This window comes from Phascolarctos cinereus, unplaced genomic scaffold (genome assembly GCF_003287225.1).
Source record: "Phascolarctos cinereus isolate Bilbo 61053 unplaced genomic scaffold, phaCin_HiC Scaffold_5;HRSCAF=322, whole genome shotgun sequence".
NCBI lineage: Eukaryota > Metazoa > Chordata > Mammalia > Diprotodontia > Phascolarctidae > Phascolarctos > Phascolarctos cinereus.
In genome coordinates, this window is record NW_027555958.1 from 44,294,108 (window position 1) to 44,315,138 (window position 21,031).

At 41.8% G+C, this 21,031-nt stretch overlaps 1 protein-coding gene across 11 annotated transcripts in view; it reads right to left on the reverse strand.

Annotated features, from left to right (window-relative positions):
* The window catches only part of RPRD2 (regulation of nuclear pre-mRNA domain containing 2), an 86,698-nt gene extending 67,805 nt beyond the window's left edge, over positions 1 to 18,893 (reverse strand). For all 11 annotated transcript variants that reach the window (XM_078154897.1, XM_021004428.2, XM_078154899.1 and 8 more), the window contains exon 1: positions 17,612 to 18,893. In XM_078154897.1, coding sequence (XP_078011023.1) covers positions 17,612 to 17,810 — 199 coding nt within the window. In that variant the 5' untranslated portion in view covers positions 17,811 to 18,893. The remainder of the gene's footprint in view (positions 1 to 17,611) is intronic.
* Positions 18,894 to 21,031: the final 2,138 nt, after the last annotated feature.

Consider the following 21,031-nt stretch of genomic DNA (forward strand, 5'->3'; position numbering starts at 1 on the left):
CTACCCCTATGGAATCACACTAAGGGTGTGACAAGAATGAAGATCCTGCAAAGGAGAATGAGAGGGGATAGTTAGAAAGGCAGAAAGAGAACTTAGAGAGCAGTGCCATGAAAAGCCATAGAAGAGAGAGTATATAGGAAGAGACGGTGAGTAGTGTCAGAAGCTTCGGAGAGATCCAGAAGAATGAGGACTAAGAAGAACCATTAGATTTGGTCATTAAGAAGTCATTGCTAAACTTTGGAAAGAGTAGTTTCAACTGAAAATGTGTCCTGCTTGGCACGTAGCAGATGCTCAATAAATGCCTGTGGGCTGATTTATCAACCTGATTGTTGCCTAGAGTAGGATGACCCAAGTACCGTGACCACTCCAATCCATCTTCTACTCAGCAATCAAAGTGTTCTTCCTGAAATGCAAGTCAGACTACATCTTCCCCCTTCTCCTCCTTCATTCACCCCAATGGCTTCATCCAGGAAAAGAAGGGAAGTCAACAAACACTTACTAAGTGCCTATTATATGCCAGGAATGGTATTGAGTGCTAGGGATACGATGAAAGATATAAAACTGTCTCCATGCTCAGTGAGCTCACAATCTAAAGAAGGAAGATAACACATAAAAAACGGAAAATATGGGTGGCTGGAAGGCAGTGGAGATGGTGCAGGGAGGGTATATCTATAATTGGGAGGGGAAAAGAGCCTATGGTGCAAGTCACAGGGTTTCATTTTTCTTGCAGAATTATGAGTTTCTATAAGATTATGAAATCTTGCCGATCAGGCAAATCGGAAATGATTAAATACAAAATTCTGTGCCTGGCTTTCAGGGTCCTTTATGACCTCGCCCATTTCTACATGTCTGGTCCTCCTGTATCTTACTTTTCTCCATGTACTCTAATATCCAGTATTAGCCTCTTTGCCATTCCTCTCTCCAAGTCCCAACTCTGAGCACTTTTACTAGCTGTCCCCCATGCCTGGAACTCTCTCCCTCGTTATTTCTACCTCCTGGTTTCCCTGGCTTCCCTCAAGTAGCAGCTAAAGTCTCACCTTCTACATGTAGGTCCCTACATTTTCCACTCTTAGCACCTTCCCTCTGAGACTCTTTCCACTCATCCTGTATGTAACACAGTTGTTTTCATGCTGTCTTTCTTCTCAGATGTGAGCTCCTTGAGAGCAGGGGTGATGTTTTGCCCTTCTCTGTATCTCTAGTGCTTAGCACAGTACCTGGCACATAGTAGGTGCTTAATAAAAAACAGCTGACTGACTGTTTAACCTACAGAAAAGACAACTTGATGGAAGTGGAGGGATGTTGAGATAATGCAACATAGTTTTACAAGTTCATATTCTTACCTAAACCCTAAAAGCTGAAAGGTTCACAGAATATCAGGTTTGGAAGGACCACAGAAAAATCTCAAGAACTGAAAAGGTTTAGACAGCTCTAACTGCAAAGTGGCACAGTGCATAGAGTGCTGGGCCAGGAGTTGGGAAGACTTGAGTTAAAACCCAGCCTCAGACAGTAGCTGTGCGACTCCGGGCAAGTCACTTAACCCTATTTGCCTCAGTTTCCTCACCTGTCAAATGAGCTCAAACCACTCCAGTATCTTTGCCAAAAATAAAAAAATATAAAAAAATGGGGTCACAAAGAGCAGAACACTACTCAAATAACTGAACAACAAAGTGCTAAGTAGTTTTTGCTTAATTACTAAATATACTTATTACTCCTTTGCAAATTATACCTATTAACTCTTAGGCCAAGCACAGCAACTTTAATCCCTTTTCCATATGATAATTAGTCCTCCATGGTCCCGAAGTCTTTCATTTTCTAAGTTAAACACCACCAGATCCTTGTATGGCATAATTTTCAGGGTGTTATTACCATTCTGACAAATGTCTAGATGCATTCCAGTTTCTCAATGTTCCTTCTAAAATGTGGCCCCTGAAACAGACCACAATATTCTAGATGTGGTCCAGAACTACAAACTGTAAGTGATCACTTGAATGAAAATATGCTCCAAATAACTGACAATAAGAGGAATGAAAATTAAAATAACTCTGAGGTTTCACTTCATAATGCAAGCTGGCAAATAGGATAATTTTGTTCCATCCTTGTTAGATTTATTTTAATAGACACTCTAAAAAAACAAACCATGTAACGGAAGATTATGGCTCCATATACCATCTCCCTTTTTGTTCTCCTCTGTGTATCAAAATTTTTGCGTATGTTGATGGTTGATGATGATGACTCCTAATTAGAAAGAATTTTTTAAAAATCCAATGTCAGTTTCTCTATCCTCAGCAGCATCTGATACACCTTCCTTCTACACACTCCCTCATCCCTGGGTTTTTGAGAGACTGCTCTGTCATGTTTATCTTCCTACCTCGTCATCACCCATGTTCCACTTCTACGTGTGGCAGCACCCTACAATTCTGTCCTGGCTCCTTCTCTCTTCCCTCTCATATAATAAGATGGCAGATGACTCCCAATTTTCTACATTTAGCTCTCATCTTTCTACTAAGTTTTATTCCCCTATCTCCAACTGTCTGTTTGATATTTCAATCTGAATGTTCCACAGCCATCTTAAACCTAACATGTCCAAAAGGGAATCACTACGTTAGTTTCTAAATCTACCCTTTCCCATCTTAATGTTCCTATTTCTTTTGAGGAAACCACAATACTACCACATTCACCAACCTAAGTTATTCTGGACTCTTCATTCTCCATCATGGATGCGCGCGTGCGTGCACCCCTCCCCCCCATCCATTCAACTGCTGAGTTTTGTTGGTTCCATTTTTTCAACGTCTCATCATTTCATTTCATCAACATTGTATAACATCTGCTACAGAACTTCAATTGGGCCCTCACTGCTGTTAGGCAATCCTTCTATACCTGCCTCCTTCATAGTTACTCTTACACATCTTTTCATCTCTCCTCAAATTTCCCATGATCCCCCCCACCCCCGAGAACCTAGCCTCATATTTTATTAAAAAACAAAGAGGCCATGTGCCAAGCTCCCTCTTCCTCCTCTCATTTCACTCATATGCATTCTACTACTATCTTCTCCTTCATGCCTGCTTCACATGACGAGGTGTCCTTATTCTTTACCAAGGCTAACCCCTCTACCTGCTCAAGCAATCCCATTTCTTCTTGTCTCCTCTAACAGACTGCCCCCTCTGTCAACCCCACTGTATTATTTTCAGTCTCTTCCTATCTAGTATCTAAAAACATGCTTATGTTTCCCCCATTCTGAAAAAACCTTCACTTCATCCTTCCATCCCTGATAACTATGGTCCTATATCTCTTCTGTCCTTTGTGACTAAATTTGTAGAAAAGGTCATCTATAATCCATCTTTTGAAATTATTATTCTACTGAAACTGCCCTCCTCAAAGTTATCAATGATCTCTTAGGTGCCAAATCCAATGGCCTTTTTTCTAACTTCATTCTCCTTGACCTCTCTGCAGCTTTTGACTCTTCTGATCACCCTTTCCTCCTTGATACTCTCTTCCCTCTATGTTTTCAGGACACTCTTCTCTCCTGGTTTTCCTCCTACCTATTGACTGCTTCTTCTCTTTCTTCTTTGCTAGATCCTCCTCCAGTTCACACTCTCCAAACATAGGTGTCCCTCAGGACCCACTTCTCTTCTCCCGCTATACTATTTCACTTGGTGATCTTATCAGCTCTTACGGACTTAAATATCATTTCTACGTTAATGATTCTCAAATCTACCTATCCTGCTCTTAACCTGGCAATCTCACATCTCCAGCTGCCTTTCAGACATCTCGAACTAGATGAACTATCTATTAACTATTTTGAACTATCTTAAACTAAACATGTCCAATGGATACCCCCCAAATAAAACAAAAAAAAGAAATGACAATTATTACAAATTCACGGAAACCTGAAAGACTAATGCAAGTGAAGTGAGCAGAACCAGAATAATTCATACAATGACCACAATAAGTAAACGAAAGCAATTCTGAAAGACATTAGAATTCTGATCAATGCGGTAGCCAATAATTCTTTAACAAAACTGATCATGAAACTTGAATTCTGCCTCTTGGTTCTCCATCTCGTGGCTCCAGGAATTCTCTTTGGCTGTTCCCCCATGTGTAGAATACTCCCTCCTCCCCTCCGACTACTGACCTCCTTGGCTTCCTTTAAGTTCCAACCAAAATCTTACCTTCCACAGGAAGACTTCCCCAATCCCTCTTAATTCCAGTGCATTCCCTCTGTTAGTTGTCTGCTATTTTTATCTTGTACATAGCCTGCGTTGTAGATAGTTGTTTGCAAGTTGTTTCCCCCATTAGATTGTAAGCTTCTTGAGGGCAGGGATTATCTTTTGCCTCTTTTTGTATTCCCAGCACTTAAAACAGTCCCTGGAACATAGTAGGCATTTAACAAATGTTTACTGATTCATAAAGGTAAAGCAGGAGACACTTAAAATTTATAGTTTTTAGAAAAAAATAGATAAAATTTACAGTTTTAGGGGTATAACAAATTTCCAAGGAATTGTGTCCCCACTCTTCATGACCTCATTAGGAGTTTTTGTTTTGGCAAAGACAGCGGAGTGGTTTGTCACTTCCTTCTCTAACTCATCTGACAGATGACGAAACTGAAGCAAACAGTTACATGACTTGCCCAGGGTCACATAGCTAGTGAGTGTCTCAGGCCAGATTTGAACTGGGAAAGATGAGTGTTCCTGATTCCAGGTCCTCTGCTCTATCCACTGTGTCATCTAGCTGTGCCAAGTTAATAGAATTAGAAAAAATAATTTAAAATTTTATTTTGAGGAAAAAAAGATCAAGAATCTCAAAGGAAATAATTTGTGGTATAACATGGCATTAAGGCCCTCTACAATTTGACCTAAATTATCTTCCTCATCTCACTAATTAATATTTCATTATCAACATCATAAACAATATCTGATATGCCCACTATAACACACATTATTTACAAAGTACTTTATATCCAGTTATTTCATATAATCTTTGTTGACAACTCTGTGAAATAGGTTCTGCAAGTATTATCTAATTTTTCAGATAAAGAAATAGAATCAGAGAAATTAAGTGACTTGTTCAAGTTCACATAGCCAGTAAGTTGCAGATACTTGACTCAAGTATCTGCAACTTACTATCTCCTGACCATAGATACAATTCTTTTCAAAACATTACACCACTGGAAAAACTATATTTGAACCTTAGTCCAGTCAAACTATTTCCCAGAACATAACACTCAAATCAGAAAGTCAGAGTCTATACATATTTATTAAGTGAGTGCCTACTATGTGCCAGGCTCTATGCTAAGCAGAGAGGATGCAAAGAAGGGCATAAGACAGTTCCTGCCCTCAAGAATCTCACAATCTAATTGGGGGAGACAACAGATTTTTTAAAAGCTGAAAAGGATGGGGAGAGGTTACCCAGGGAGGTGAGGAAGGGATTAGGGATGATGAGATTGCAAGCCAGCATGTGAAACAATTTCAGGAGGTATGAGTTTTCTAGGTGATTTCCTTTGATGAAGTTCTGGAGATGACAAAGTATAAGAAAGTAGTTTGGTGGGAAATGATAGGAATTTTCTGGATGCTATCCTTAAATAGTGGAGGATCTGGGAGGAGCTCTCCAAAGCCCATCCTCCACTGTTCTCCCATCATATTCCTTACATATTGCTGCCTCCACCTTTGTTCATGTTGTTCCCTCTTTTCAGAATCAACTCCCAACCTCCACTTGTTGAATTCTATCCAAATTTCACCGGCACAAGTCAAAAGTAATTTCCTCTATGAAACCTTTTTTTATAATTCGAGCTAAAAGTAATCTCTCATTTAGGTCTGACCATATCACTGCCCTACTCAAGAAACTCCAGTGGAACTCATTATCCATAGAATCAGATACAATTATTTTAGCACTTAAAACCCAAACCTAGCTCCATTTGTTGCAAGGGACAGCTCTCTGGAGAGAAGGACAGAAAGTTATATTTGTAAATAAGGGTGACATAAAAACAAAAGCTATCAATAAAAATTTAAAACAAAACAAAAACAATCTGAAACTCATCATTCTGTAAAATAAAACCAACTTGGAAACACATCTCCTCAGATCATTTCCCCACCCTGGCTCATGACCTCATCATCCCACATCCCCTTTTCACCCTGCTGGGTAACCTCCCCTACCTTCAGCTGTTTTTAAAAACGATATCTCCCCCATTAGATTGTGAGCTCCTTGAGGGCAGGAACTGTCATATCTTTCTTTGTATCCCTAGTACTTAGCACAGTGCCCTGCACATAGCAGGCACTTAATAAATGTGCATAGACTCTCACTTTTTTATTTTAGTGGTGTGTTCTGAAAAACAATTTGACTGGACTAAAGTTCAAATATAGCTTTTCCAGTAGTGCGATGTGAAAAGGACTGGATCTATAGTCAGAAAACGGATTCACATTCTCCTGAATCTGTCACTTACTAACCTACATTACTCACCATGCAATCTACAGTCCGAACAGACCTTGCTTTTCCTCACATACAATATCCTGCCATATGAGAAAACATTCCCACTCCACTCCTTTGCTGAGGTCCTCATTTAATTAATTTTGCTGATTTTCCCATCTCTTCTTAAAAAATTCTTTGTTCCATGGGATGGCTCTCTGGAAGGGGAAGGGGAAGCAACACTGGGAAAAGTTTTGGTGATGTAAAAAAAAAAGCTATTAATAACTTTTACATATAGCACTTACTATATGTCAGGTACTGTGCTAGGTGTTTGCTTTATCCTTATGATCTCATTTGATTCTCATAATAACCCTGAGAGGTAGATGCTATTACTACCCCATTTTACAGATGAAGAAATCGAGGCAGACGGCAGTTAAGTGACTGGCCCAGGGTTATCCAGCCAGTCAGTACCTGAGGTTAGATTTGAACTTAGGTCTTCCTGACTCCAGACCCAGTGTTCTATCCACTACGCCACTGAGCTGCCTTGCATATATTGATAAAAACACATTTTTAAAAACCAAGTTACGGTACATGAATGTAACAGAATATTACTGTGCTGGACAAACTGACAAATATAAATACAGAGAAACATGGAAAGGCTTATAAGAACTGATGTAAAGTGATAACAGCAGAACCAAAAAACAATATACACACTATAACAACGTAAACGGAAAGAACAAGAAGCAATCCAATTGAATGCTACAAATTATAATGACCAAGTTAGGACCTAAATAATAAATAACAGAAGGCAACCCCCTACCTTCACTGTGGAATACTACATCTATGTCAGATGTGTTAGCAGTTTTGCTGAACATCTTTCATTACTGGTATTCTCATCTGTAAAATGAGGGGATTGGGTCCAAATACCTCCAAGGCCCAGCTCTAAATCTTATGACCCTATGAGAGGTACAATGAGAACAATAATAATCCTTGTTCCCATCTTCCTCACAGGGTGATCCTTGCTATGAAATGATAATGCATGCAAACTTTCCCCCCTAAAACTAAAGCAGTAAATTTATATCAAAGCTGTTATTCAATTACTCTGTAAGTATTAATGAAGCTCCTGCTATAGGCTAAGGGAGGTAGGATGATAAGTTCTGGGAGTATAAAGTAACACGTGTTCCTGCTCTCTAAGGAGCTTAGATGGGGGGGGGGAAGATGCAACATCTGAACACGTAAAAATGTATGCAGAATATATACTGTGTACTTTTGGGAAGAAGAGAAGTAGAAGTGGGGTGGGGGTGAGGGTGAAATAAGGAAAGGCTTTATGTGGAATGTAGTTCTTAAAGGAAACAAGGGATTTCAAGAAATGGAAATGAGGAAGAAGAGAATTCCAGCCATGGAAGAGTCATAGTTAATGGGGTATCATGTGTGTATTATAGCAAGCAGACCAGTAAAGCTGGAACACATGGCACATGAAGGGGAGTAATGTAGAAGAACACTGAATTTGGGGCCTAGTTATCAAGGCTGTCAAGCCAAAAAGAAGATTTATATCTGATCCCAGAAACTGAGAGGGAGGCTCTGGAGTTCATGGGGTAGGGAAGTAACATGTGCTTTTGGAAAGTCACCTTGACAGCTGTGTGGAAGACAGACTGGAGTTGGTACAGACATAAGCAAAAGATGCTGTGATGAAAGAAATGACAAGACTTAGCAACTGATGGGATGTGTCGGGTGAAGGAAAATGAGGACAGGAAGACAACATCAAGATTGCAAACCTGGGTGACTGGAAGGATGGTCATGCCCTTGACGAAAATAAGGAAGTTTGGGAGAAGAATAAGCTTTGGGAAGAAAGGTAATGAATTCTGTTTTGAACATATTGAACTTGAGATGCCTAAAGGATATCTAAGTTGAAATGTTTCATAGGCAATTGCTGATATAGGACTGGAGTTCTAGAGAGAGGGCAGAGTTGGATATACAGTTCTGGGAGTTATCTGGATAAAGATGATAACTGAACCTGTTACACTGTCTCTGTAAAAATCGAAGAAAAAAAAACTAACCTGAAATACAAAATTTCTCAAAACAACTTTAATTCTAGCCAGAGTACTTTTCGAAAAACAGAGCAGATTTGGAATTATTTCTTATTATAAAAAGAAGACACAACTCTCTATGCCAAACCACACAATTTCCATGTCTAATAACACACACTAATACAACTAAAAATCACCATAATAATTTGATGTCCTGACAAACAAATGTGGAACTCCAAGTCAAGGCAGTGTGAAAATACGTTCTTGTGGTGAATTTTACTGACATCACTCAGTTCTTTACACATACTGAACTATTAAACCTCAAATCACCATAGGAACCAATAACTAAAGGTATTTTTCAGATTAGTGAAAACATCTCATAAACAACTAATTCAGACTTTCCACCAAGAATGAAAGGTATGCTGCCCAGCTCTACCAGCAAAACCTTGAAGTTCTCACCAGACTGAATAATGATCAAGAAATTGACGAGAAAATATAATGACATCATCCACCCTAGACTTGTACATAAAAGTTGCCAGAAGTCTGTGGGCAATAGGAAAAGGAACCAATCAAGCAAAGTGAGCACTGTGTGATAGATAGACCAGGTGTGAATTTTGCAAGGTTCTACATCTGGTGGCAAGAGTAGAGGACTCCCTGCCACAACACCCTGGAGCAGTGACCTTGGAAGCCCCAGAAAGACCAGGAGCTTGGTGGTCTTTAATGCTCTGTCCTAAGATATGTGTGTGCATGTGCGTGGAAATGGAGAGATAGAGATAGACCCTTGGTCTAGCATGCGAGGTGGGGGGAGACGGGACGGGGCACCTAATTGCAGGAGGTAGAGATCAGCACAAGAACCCAGGGCTAGACCAGGAAGGCTGACCAACCACTCAAAAGTGTAAGAGGGAGGAAAGGAGGGAAGCCTGATCCTAGTACAAAGTAACAGTTCAGGAGCTGAAGAAGGCTGTACATTTTTTTTTAAGGCAATTGGGGCTAAGTGACTTGCACAGGGTCACACAGCTAGTAAGTGTCAAGTGTCTGGTGTGAGGCCACATTTGAACTCAGGTCCTCCTGACTTCAGGGCTGATGCTCTATCCACGGGGCCACCTAGCTGCCCCAAGGTAGTACATTTTTAAAAAACATCAACCATGCATCAAAAAGTACTGCAAACCCAGAGCTTTCTACAAGGAGGGAGCACAACTGCAAGCGGAGACCCAAAAGGAAAAAATGGATTTTCCAAAAAGACTACATGAATATCTAAAGGAAAAGAGGCAAAATAGATTTTAAAAAAATTTTAAGTTTTTAAGGAAAAGAACTGGAAGGACAACGAGAAGCTTAGAGGGAAAAGACCTTGGGTAAAAAAAAAACAACCTTACTCAAGAAATGGAGTCCCTGAAACCCAGAAGAAGGCAAACAGAAATCAATGACTCTATGAGACAGTAAAAAAAAAATTACAACAAAATCAAAAGAATTAAAATGTGAAAAAACTGACCTGTAAAACAAATCAGGATGAGAATGTAAGAATCATTGGGCTCCCTGGAAACAACGTTTTTTGTTGTTGGGTGTGTGTGTGTGTGTGTGTGTGTGTGTGTTAAGCCTGGACACTATATTTTGAGAAATCAAATGAAAACTCCCCAAATCTATTAGAACCACAGGGCAAAGTAAAGATAGAAAGAATCTTCTGATCACTTTTCAAAAAGAACTCCAAAAGGAAAATTCCCAGGATTTTCACAGTCAAAACCCAAACTCTCACGTCAAAGAAAAAATACTGCAAATGTACAGAAGGGAGCAGTTCAAGTACCAAGAAACTACAGCTGAGACCACATAAGAGCTGTCAGTTTCTACTAAAAATGAGAGTCATGGGATACAATAAACCAAGAATAGCTTACCCTGCAAAGCTAAGTATAATTCTGAGAGGGAGGAAGGGGGCAAAGATACTTTTAATCAAATAGGGGTCCTTTAAATATTTGAGATGAAAAGACCAGAGACATGTAGGAACTTTGAAATACAAACACAAGAGTCCAGAGAAACCTAAAAGATATTAGAGCAATGGAAAGGTCCATCTGTTGTGGTGCTGACTAATAACAATTCTAATAGGTGGAAGAGACACAAGTGTCCCTTAAAAACCTTAATGTATTCAGAGGATAGTGAGAGAGTCAAATAAGAAAAACAGAGGTCCTGAGGGCAGAGAAAAAGAAGTGATGGTAAAAGAAGGAATATACTAATGAATCGTATGGAAGCTAAAATGGAAGCACAAACAAACAGGACAGCTCTGAAAGCAACATGGAATTTATTATGAAGGTTCTCTTGTGTTCCTTTCATGTATCCTAATCAAAAATTAATACTTAATAAAGGATATTTTAATTGATTGGCCAGGGCCAAGAAGTCAAAGAGGGTTTTTTATGTTAACTATTCATGAATGGCAGGAAGCTCAGACAAGACAAAACTGTTTGGAAATGAGGGTAAAACCCAAAATGTCAGCCTGGATCCCTAAATAAATTCAATACTACCTTTTTATTTATATATAAACCTTCTCCTCTCTGTCCAAACCCATTTGTTGCTAAAATGAAAATCATTTTAGGGAAGTCCAATTCGGCATATTCTATCAGAATTTTTCTAGGTGGTTAAAATTTTCCTTTAAATAAAGCTAAGTCACTATACAACATGACTATGCTTCTGATAAATGTGCTGGTGCTGTTTCAGGAAACAGAACTGCCACATAGTTTATTTAGTCCAGAATTTTGGACAGATCTGAAAAATTGTATTAGGAATGGTAAATAGGAAGTAGACCTGTGATTTCTGTGGAATAGGACACTCCCTCCTACCTACCTTCTCTGACATGTACAGTCTTGAAGAGTTGCCTACAGTCTTGATATGCTAAGTTTGCCCAAGGTCACACAGACAGGAAGTGAACCCAAGTCTTCCTAGCCCCAAGGTCAATTCTCTATACACTGCATCATGCTGCTTCTTGTATCATGAACAGATATTATTAATGATATGCATTCAAGAAATACTTTAAGATTTACAAGTTTCTTTAATGTAAATTATTTTCTTTCTATCCCCACAAAAACCTTGTGTGGTAATAGTTTTATAGAAATTTGTTTTCATTTTACAGATGAAGTAACTGAGGCTGAGAGAGCTCATAGTTGGTCATTTGCAGTATCAGAGGTAAGATTTCAACTCAGGTCTCCTTGTGTCCAAGGCCAGTGTTCTTTCTCCTACACTCATTTTTTATAGGCTCCTTCAAGACTGAGGGGAGGAATGGTAGGGTACACATGTGTACAAGACAAGGTCTTTCCACTGATATCAAAACAACCTGGGTTTTTTTTGTTTTGTTTTTTGCTTTTCTTGGTGAGGCAACTGGGGTTAAATGACTTGCCCAGGGTCATACAGCTACTACGTGTCAGGTGTTTGAACTCAGGTTCTCCTGACTCCACGGCCCTAGCTCCATCTACTTTGTCACCTAGCTGCCCCCCCACCTGTTTTATTATAAACTACCACAACATTCCATAATTATGAATAACATTACAACAAAGTGTTAAAGTATTTCCAGGTCCATAGACCATATGAACAGTTAAGTAAGATATATCTCTAGCACTGCCAAAAAACGCAGAGTATCTTCTATGAATCTATAAATTCATGAAATAATAGATGGCAGAACCCAAGTATCTGGATGGGAGGAAAAGGACAGTTAGAAAGAGAGAAAAAGTATTTAAGCTTATGGAAGATGGGAATATAATAAGCCAGCTTGAAGTTTGGGAAGCTAGTCCAGTGTAAGCCTGAGAGCAGGAATTAGAAGACCAGATTTCTTCATTCTTTCTGTAGCCAGGTGGGAAAAAAACTTATCATGGATTCAGAGTAAAACTATGAAGAGGACAGAATTCTCAGAGCTGGGATGAATACTAGATCAAAAACAAGCTCAGTGGCTGAGTAGAGTCAACAAGCATTTATGAAGCACCTACTTCATAAGTGACAGGCACTGGACGAAGCTTTGGAGATACCACTCCCCTGCCCCCACAAGACAGTCTTTACTCTCAAGGTGCTCACAGTCTAATGGGTTGGGGGGGAAGGCGGTGACAACATGACAACGACTATATACAAACAAGATACGTATCAAATAATTTTGCAACATTGCAGGGAAAGGGGGCAGGTGGAGCCCCCTGCTTGGCACACTGGAGGGCTGGGAAAAACGTTCTTGCAGAAAGTGGGACTAGATAAGACTTGAAGGAAGCCAGAAGGAAAAGAGGAGGAGGAGGGAGAGCATTACAGGTATGGGGATCAGCTGGGAAAATGCTCAAAGTCAGGAAATAGAGTATCATATTGGGGGAATAGCAAGAAGGGCAGGGCCACTGGATCACAGAGTATAGGGAGGGGAGTTAAGAAGGGGCCAAGTTACATAGGGCTTTAAAAGTCAAAGAGAAGATGTTATATTTGATCCTGGAGGTAATAAAGAGTCACTGGAGTTTTTTGAATGGGGAATTCAGGGCATGATACGGTCAGACATACTTTAGCAGGATCCATTTGACAGCCAAGTGGAAGATGGATTGGAGTGGGGAGAGAATTGAGGCAGGGAGAAGCATTTGAAACTAGAGATGTCTAAGGAAAATTCATCTAAGCTGATGTATACTTCTTATATCTATATAGTTTATGCCATTATAAATTTTCATTTCTGTAGTTAAGTAGATGTGGCATTAAAGATGAAGATGGCTAGTCTCATAATATGTTACTGTTAAGGTCTTGCTATGAAGAAGAAGAAAACAGTCTGTATTGCCTGGACGAGTCACACCACTCAGGTGGTAACCAGAAAGGTCAGAAGCTTGGCTTGTCAGTCACCATATTAATATATTAATAGTACATTGGTCACAATCAGTTTATCATAATTAATAATCCTATATAAAGAATACTCACAGTCTGTGGCTACAATGTGGTCATTTTAAAATTCAACTGTCTAATTTTATTTATAGAAAAAAAGAGATGAAACAAATTAACAAATATAACACTCCACCACCTGAAACAATTACTTATCAATTCTTCTCTCCCATCTCTACTCCAAACATAATCAAGTTCCAAACCAAAAATCAACACATTACAGAAAAGATACAAGGTTTGGAGGATACTTAAGGGCAGAGGTGGAATGAGAATGAATGAAAGCATTTATTTAACACTGCTAAGCACTATGCTTGTCAAACTTTCCATTTCCCCCTAGTAAGCTGTTTAGACCATTTGATCATAAAATCTTAGTGCTGGAAGGAATATGCATCTAATCCAACTCCGACCCAAAGCACAAGTCCCCTTTCCTCAAGTAATTTATTCAGCCTCTGCCTAGCAGCCCATTCAATTTTTTTGGACGCCTCTATCAAGATGGTCTTCCTTATACTGAGGTAAAATAAGCCTCCCTATAATGTCTACTCATTGTTTTTAATTCAACCCTCCAAGGCCACACAGAACAAACCTATTCCCTTCCATCTGACACAGGCAGATAGATTTGAAGTCAGATGAACTTGATTCAAATGTTGGCCTTTCTACCTATTGCCCGTGTTACCCTGTCTGGATCTTACTTTCCTCATATATAAAAATTGTGTGTGTGCGCCTGCCTCCCCCCCCCCCCCGGTGTGGTTTGGAATACATGATGTGGAAGATATACTGAGGTTGATCATCTTATATACCATTTAAATTATGTAATCACATCCCCAAATCTTCTTGTCTCCAAGCTAGATACATTCAATTATTTTTGCTGTTTTTTATAACCTGGTTTTGAGCCCCCTCATCTCTGGAACCATACACCAATGTGTCTTGAACTTCTGTCAATTATGAATGTAATTTGTAGCAGTGAATGCATAATACAAATTGACTACAATCTGTGTGAATGTCCAGGACATTCCACAAAAACAATAACCAGTAATGGTAGAGTTTGTTTATTTGATTTTTGGAAGAAAGTATTGTGGGCTGTGGAAGGAGGAACAGTTGAAGGATTTAACAAAGTTGTAGGCAATGTCCACATCCGAGCCAGAGTCTAGGCCCACTAATACCTGTATCAGTCACTTTTCTTACTAGCCTAGATAAATTATCTTGAAATTAGAACAATTCAGTGGTTCTTCAAACTTGGATTAGTTAATTTCCAAAGTGATCATTTAATATATGCTGCAGATAGGTAAATTAGTATAGGTCCTCCTGCAGCCTGAAAGAAAGTAGCAATCACCTATGGTATATAATTCAGGGTTCCCTAACATGTCCCTCTTTTCCTCAAAATCTCTTTCCCCAACTTGCTTCACTATGCAGAGATGCTGAAATTCTTTTTAACAACAAACTCGGCCTTCTATTCCACAACTGGAGATAAGGTTTAAAAATATAAATATCCCTGGGAGTGGTAATTGAGTTTACATAGTCTTAATAAGGGCAGTTAGGTGTCAGGAGAACCTGAGTTCAAATCCAACCTCAGACACTAGTTGTGCGACCCTGGGCAAGGGTGCCTCAGTTCCTCATCTGTAAAATAAACTAGAGAAGGAAACAGAAAACTAGTCCAGGATCTTTGCCAAGAAAACCCAAATGGGGTCACAGAGTTGGAGGCGACTGAAAGGACTCAACAACAGTCTTAGTAAGGTTAAAATGACTGAAATCGGACAACAGCTGCCAGAAAAAAAGGAACAAGGGAGGTAGGCAGGTTAGAGAGGGGGTATCAAGGCAGAGACAAAGAGAGGCGGATGGTGCCAAAAGATAAACTTCACTTGTTCAGTTTTGTGTATAGTTGGCCCCAGAAACCTGCTTGGGTTTCAAAGGTGGAGTTAAATCTTTAGTATCTTTTTCAAAGTGTTTAAAAGCATGGTTAAAAGTTATTCATTAAATTTAAATGCAATGTCACTACATAAATCGCTCCTGAAAAATCATCATTATCTTCTCAGAATAACTCCATTCTGCAGGTAGTCCTCAAAAAACCAGTTTATAGGATCATAGAATTAGAAACGGAAGGAAACTTAACGATCAGTCCAACCACTCATTTCATAGAAGAGGAAACTGAGAACGGAAAGAAACAAGCATTTATTAAGTGCACACTATGTGTCAGACACTGTACTACCTGCTTTACAAATATCTCATTTGATCCTCACAACAAACCTGGGAGGTGGGTGCTATTACCTCCATTTTACAGTTGAGGAAGTTGAGGCAGAACGAGGTTAAATGACTTGCTCAGGGTCATATATGGGGCAGGCAAAGATGAACCCAGGACTTCCTGACTCCAAGTCCTGAGCTCTATCCATGCTGTCTTCTTTAAGAATGCTACATATAATTTTACTTACCCTCCCATCCGCAAAAGAAAAGCACTCGAAAGGAGAAGTCTGTCTGAATTAATCTTTTTCTACTCTTTAAGATATATTACTAGTTCCCTCATTGACCTGCCATAATATAAATAGCACACCGGGGGCAAAAAAAATAACCTATAATCACAGAAATACATTTCATCAAAACCACATATTTTAATAAATAAAAATGCTTTGTGATTCCAAAAGTCACAGGTGAGGATCAACAGGTTCTCTAAAATACAGTATCTTTTTACAATGGCAATAAATTTGGTGGGGGTTTTTTCAATCCCCAGTCCAAATGTAAGAATATTTTAGGTATGTTTTAAAGTAGAATGGAAGATTATTCATTCAAAAAAAATTTATTAAGCACTTACTCTATGTAATGCGCAAAAAATAACAATCTTCAAAATATCATCTACAGATCCCCTAGAGCGCTAGAAATTAAAGTTTTACTCAACTTTATTAGTTTTAGATACTATATGTTAGTATCATTTATTAGAGCGACTTTTACTACCCAGAAAAGGAACAACTTTTTCAATCTATCTGAGCACAGGAATGACTACCCCAGCAATCCTGTACTTTACTAGTAGTACTGCGTGATTACCAAGGTAACCTGGAAACACTGCTCCCAACAACAAACTTGCAAACAAAGAAGCAAAAAGTTTTCAGCCTCCAATTCAGTATGTTTCACCTCTCCACTGAAGGACCATTGGAGCAGCCAGAGTAAAGATGAAAAATAACAGAAAATTTTAAAAGTGAGTTTCAGGATTATTTGTCATCATTTTGTTGCCCAAAATAAAGACGACCCAAGACACTATTCCACAGTGAACTGTGCATCCTTTATACTTATAGACCACATTAACCGAAATAAGTATCAAAACCAAACCACACCACACCTAGTCTGCTTAACTCAACTATAATCAGCAATAGGGACAAGTCCTAAAAATAATGCAACAAGGAGCATGAAATTCCAAAAGGTCGTTTACAGACGGAGCTTAGATTAAATCTTCTCTCACAGGGCAGCAAATGGCATCAATCATACTCTCCTTTCCTATAAGGTTATGATATTCTTGCAAATACACCACTTATTGACAGTTTTGAAACTGCATTTCAAGCAGTAATATGAATTTCATTGTCTAGAAAATTCAAAGAGAAGGTAATAGGATATCACCCTTGGAAAAACGTATCTTCAAAAACGTTTTTTTCTGTATTTGTTCACCTAAATCTACGGACAGGAAGTGGGCTGAAATACTCTTACAAAAACTAAAGGCAGTAGGAATGAGCCTGAATAAAGCATTTTGGGTGATGCAAAGTTTAGATTTCCAAGTTCCATCCACAGTAAAATAATTGAGTGGATGCTAAGGCCGGGGCTTAGGAACTCTTGCAGTGGCCGAGGGCTTCACCTTCCCCCGCCCCCCCCCGGCCCCGAGTAGCCCCCTCTGCTCGCCCTCCAGCCCCCCAGGTGCGAAGTTGGCGGCGCACAAAGAAGTTGGGACGTTCCAGGGGGCGGTGGGGGGCGGCCCGTCTCGTCGGGACACCAGAGATCGTAATCGAGCACGCCGAGGCCCAGTAAAACAAACGGGCACGAAGCCGTTGGCTTCCCGCACGCTTTCCGGGCTTCGGCCAGCTCGGCAAGCGTCGTTCCGAGGCGGGGGCACCTGGAATCCGTCTCTATCCGGGCCCCGCGATCCAAGGTCACTCACGCCATGCCCGGCCCCACGGGAACCGGACAGCCCAGGCGCCCGTGGCCCGCTCCCGCTGGGGGATGGAGGCAGCTGTGGGCTGGCGAGAACGCCCGGCCCGGCGGCCCCTCCTTCCGCGTCCTCCCCTCCCCGGCCCCGGCCGGGCCTTCCCTGCCCTCCCGTCGCCCCAAAGCGGCGCCGGGCCACTCACATCTGCGGAGCCACTTCATCCAGTGGTAGACGATGGTGCTGTGGTGCTTCTTGTTCTCGATGCACCAGGACGACAGGCCCTGGATGGATTCCATCGTATTGGTCACCGACTGGAATTTGCGATCCAGCGAAGATTCCAGGGCCCCAGCCGACGAGGAGGCCTTGCTGCCGCCGCCTCCGCCGCCGCCGCCGGCCGCCATCTTTCCGCCTTGCACAAGCGCTGCTGCTCCTCCTGCGGCGGCGGCGGGAGCGGGCAAAACAATCACTGCGGGTGCGTGCAAGCTGGGGGCTGTGAGGGAAAGAGAAAGCGGGTGCACGCGCTCGGCTGGGCTGGCGGTGGGGGCGGGAGGGCCGGCGCCGGAGGCGGCCCCGCGGCGCTCAGGGGGGCGGCCGAGGCGGCCGCGAGTCTTGCACTTTGGTCACTTTGGAAGAGGATGTAGTGTTTAAACCAGTCCGGGGCAGAGGAGGTTCGCCCAGAGGGCAGGGGCGTACGAGGCCTGGAGCAATGCCCTTCTAAATGTCTGGCCCGACAGGCGAGGGTTTCAGAGCGCAGGACTCCGCTTCTAGCAGGGGCCTGACCGGCACCTTGCACTCATAACCCCTTCCCAACAAGAACCAGGGTGTCCCGTGGGACGGGGGATGGGAGTTTGTGTCGGGCACCTAACACTACCCGACTCCTCACCCCCACCCCCACCCCCTCCCCTCCACAACACTCTCTCAAACCCCTTGCAGCCCTCCTACGAGAGCCACAAGACTACCCAGCCAGAAATTTTTTTTTGCAACGCAACAGCAACAGCGACAGCAAGATTGCCGCGCATGCGCTATCCAGCCCCGCCTCCCCTTCCTCTTCAGTCTAGAGGGAAGGGGAGGAGTGCAGGCGATGCACTTTGACCAATCGAGAGAGAAAGACGGAAAGCGCGCGCTGAAGCCCGCACACGCGCGAGAGCAGAGGGCCCCCTCCGACTCCTCCTGCGCCTGTGTCACAGACTCGCGTGTTGAACGCTGGGAAAAAAGGGAGGGGGAAAAAAAGAGAGCTGGCCGATCTGTGGGGAGGTTTGGGGGAGGGGCCCGCTTTGCCCTCTCCCTCCGGATCTCAGGGCCTCAGGGTCTCTCTTGATGTCGTTCTGCTCACGGAAAAGAGCCAGGGAATTCCCACTGCGAAGCAGCTACTGTTATTCCCGGGCGACTGCAGCCCTCGCTTCCGCTAACTCTCCGGAGCACCGAATCGGGACGAAGCGGCCTGCCGCCATCTTGCAGCGCCTCAGAACACGCGCATGCGCCAACTACAGTAAGACATGCACTGCGCAGACTCCTGGAGGAAACGGTTTTTCTCGCTTCTCTCTCTGCAGCTCCACCTCGGGAGAAACCATTCAGGGCCACATGACCGTTCAGACCAAGTAGGGGGAATCCGTAAAGGGTAGCAAACACATCCGACTTCGCCCGAACTCTTCAGTTTGGAGGCTTTGGAAGGTGTGATTGTGCCGTTGTCCTCACCAAACCCAAGAAGGTAGCGAGACTCTGGGTTAGGTAACCCGGCCACCCCCCGAGCGCTCTCCGTGTAAGCGGAGGCTGGTGCTGAGGCTTGGCCAGAGCCTAGACTCGGGTGAATGATTCACATAGGTGTTTTGTGGGCTTTACTCGCTGTACTCACTCTTAAGACGCCTTGGGAATTAGTTTACAAAGGCACACGCACAAATCATTTTTCATTCTAGCGGATCACATCCATTGTAAATTGGTGGTGCTTACCTAGGTTCCTTATCATTAGTTGGGGCCCTTTTTTAGCTTCAGTGCTCCAAACTCACTTCCACACTTAGAACAGATGGTAACCGAAGGGAAGATCTTCAGTTCTTCAGAATCTTTCAGCATCATCGTCCTCTCGTTTCTCTGGTCACGTTAGTGATAATTGTTCTTAAAGCTGGATCAGCCTACTCTTCGTCTTTGATCCCATTACCTTATGTGTTTTTCGAGAGTTTCCAACAATCTTGCCCCTTTCTCATACATTTTTAGTCTTCCATTTCTTCTTCCCATTTGCCTACCAGGCAAAAAGAAAACCTTCCCCTTCATCATAACTTTGTACTCTGCCACCTCCCCTTTATTTCAAAACTTAGGTATACCCAACGATTCCACTATCTCAGGAGCTTATTTTCAACCTCTTGCAATCTAGCCACACCACTAATGAAATTGCCCTCCCAAACATCTTTATAATAGCCAAATCCAATTACCTTTTAAAGGAATCTAGCTCTCTCAGCTGCATCTGACAGCGTTCTCGACTGTTTCCTAATTTCCTTTTGGCTTCAGACACACCCGTTAGATTAAAAGAATCCTTAGCTCTATAGCTAAAGGGGACTGCAGAGGTCATGTAGTGCAATCTTTTTAGTCTTAAACTGGCCCACATAGAGGGAGAAATGAGTTTTCACAGTCAGGTCTTGCTTTGACTTAACACCCTTCTTTCCTATTATTATTCCTGTAAATTTATATTAGTTATGGAGAAGAGTATAGAGCCCATTTCAAAACCAGGAAGACATGGTTTTAAGTCTGACCTCCAGTGTATTTAACCCTGGACAAGTCATTTCATCTTTCATTGCCCAAGGCAAGCTTCTAAAATTTTAAGTTATGAAGGTTTTTGCGTTGGCAAATTGAATTCTTTTTATGGCAGATACCATCCCTACCCCAATATCCTGGGTTAGAAAAAAGTTTTCAAAGGAAGAAATTAAAATTATCAACAAAAATTCCAGATCACTAGAGAAGTGCAAATTAAAGCAAGACTGAGGTTCTATTTTATAACCATCAGACTGGCAAAGATGACAAAAATGGAAAATGACAATTTTGGAATTGCTGTGAAACACAGGCATGATAATGTACTGTTGTTGAAGCTGTGATTTGGCCCAGCCATTGTGGAAAGCCGTTTGAAACTATCCCTCTGTAATTGCTCAACTCTGCAAACCCTTTGACCTAGCAGTACTACTATGCCGTAGCAGATCAACTGCTATTTTACTACTCTTTTCTCTACTTCTCTCCTTTCCCCTCCAAACACTCTTAAACCCTCCATGCATTTGCTCAGACTGGTCTCCGTGCCTGGATTGGTCTCCCTCCACCTGTTTCTTACCTCAACTTAAAGCCCAACCAAAATACCATCTATCCCACAATGCTTTCCCTACCCACCCCTCCCCCCCATCATTGCTAATGCCTCACCCCCTTGTACATTACCAATCATTCATACCACCTCCAATACACTTACCATGTATTGTCAACCTTTTTTACCTTTGTGTGTTGTCTTACCTCTTCCCCCCCCCCCCGCCCCCGCCCATCCCAGGACTTAAAACATCATTGATTACCTGTATTATTGTGGAATGCCTATTTCCTTCTCCATTTACAATAACAACTCACATTTATATATTTTGCAGTGATTTACAGTTACAAA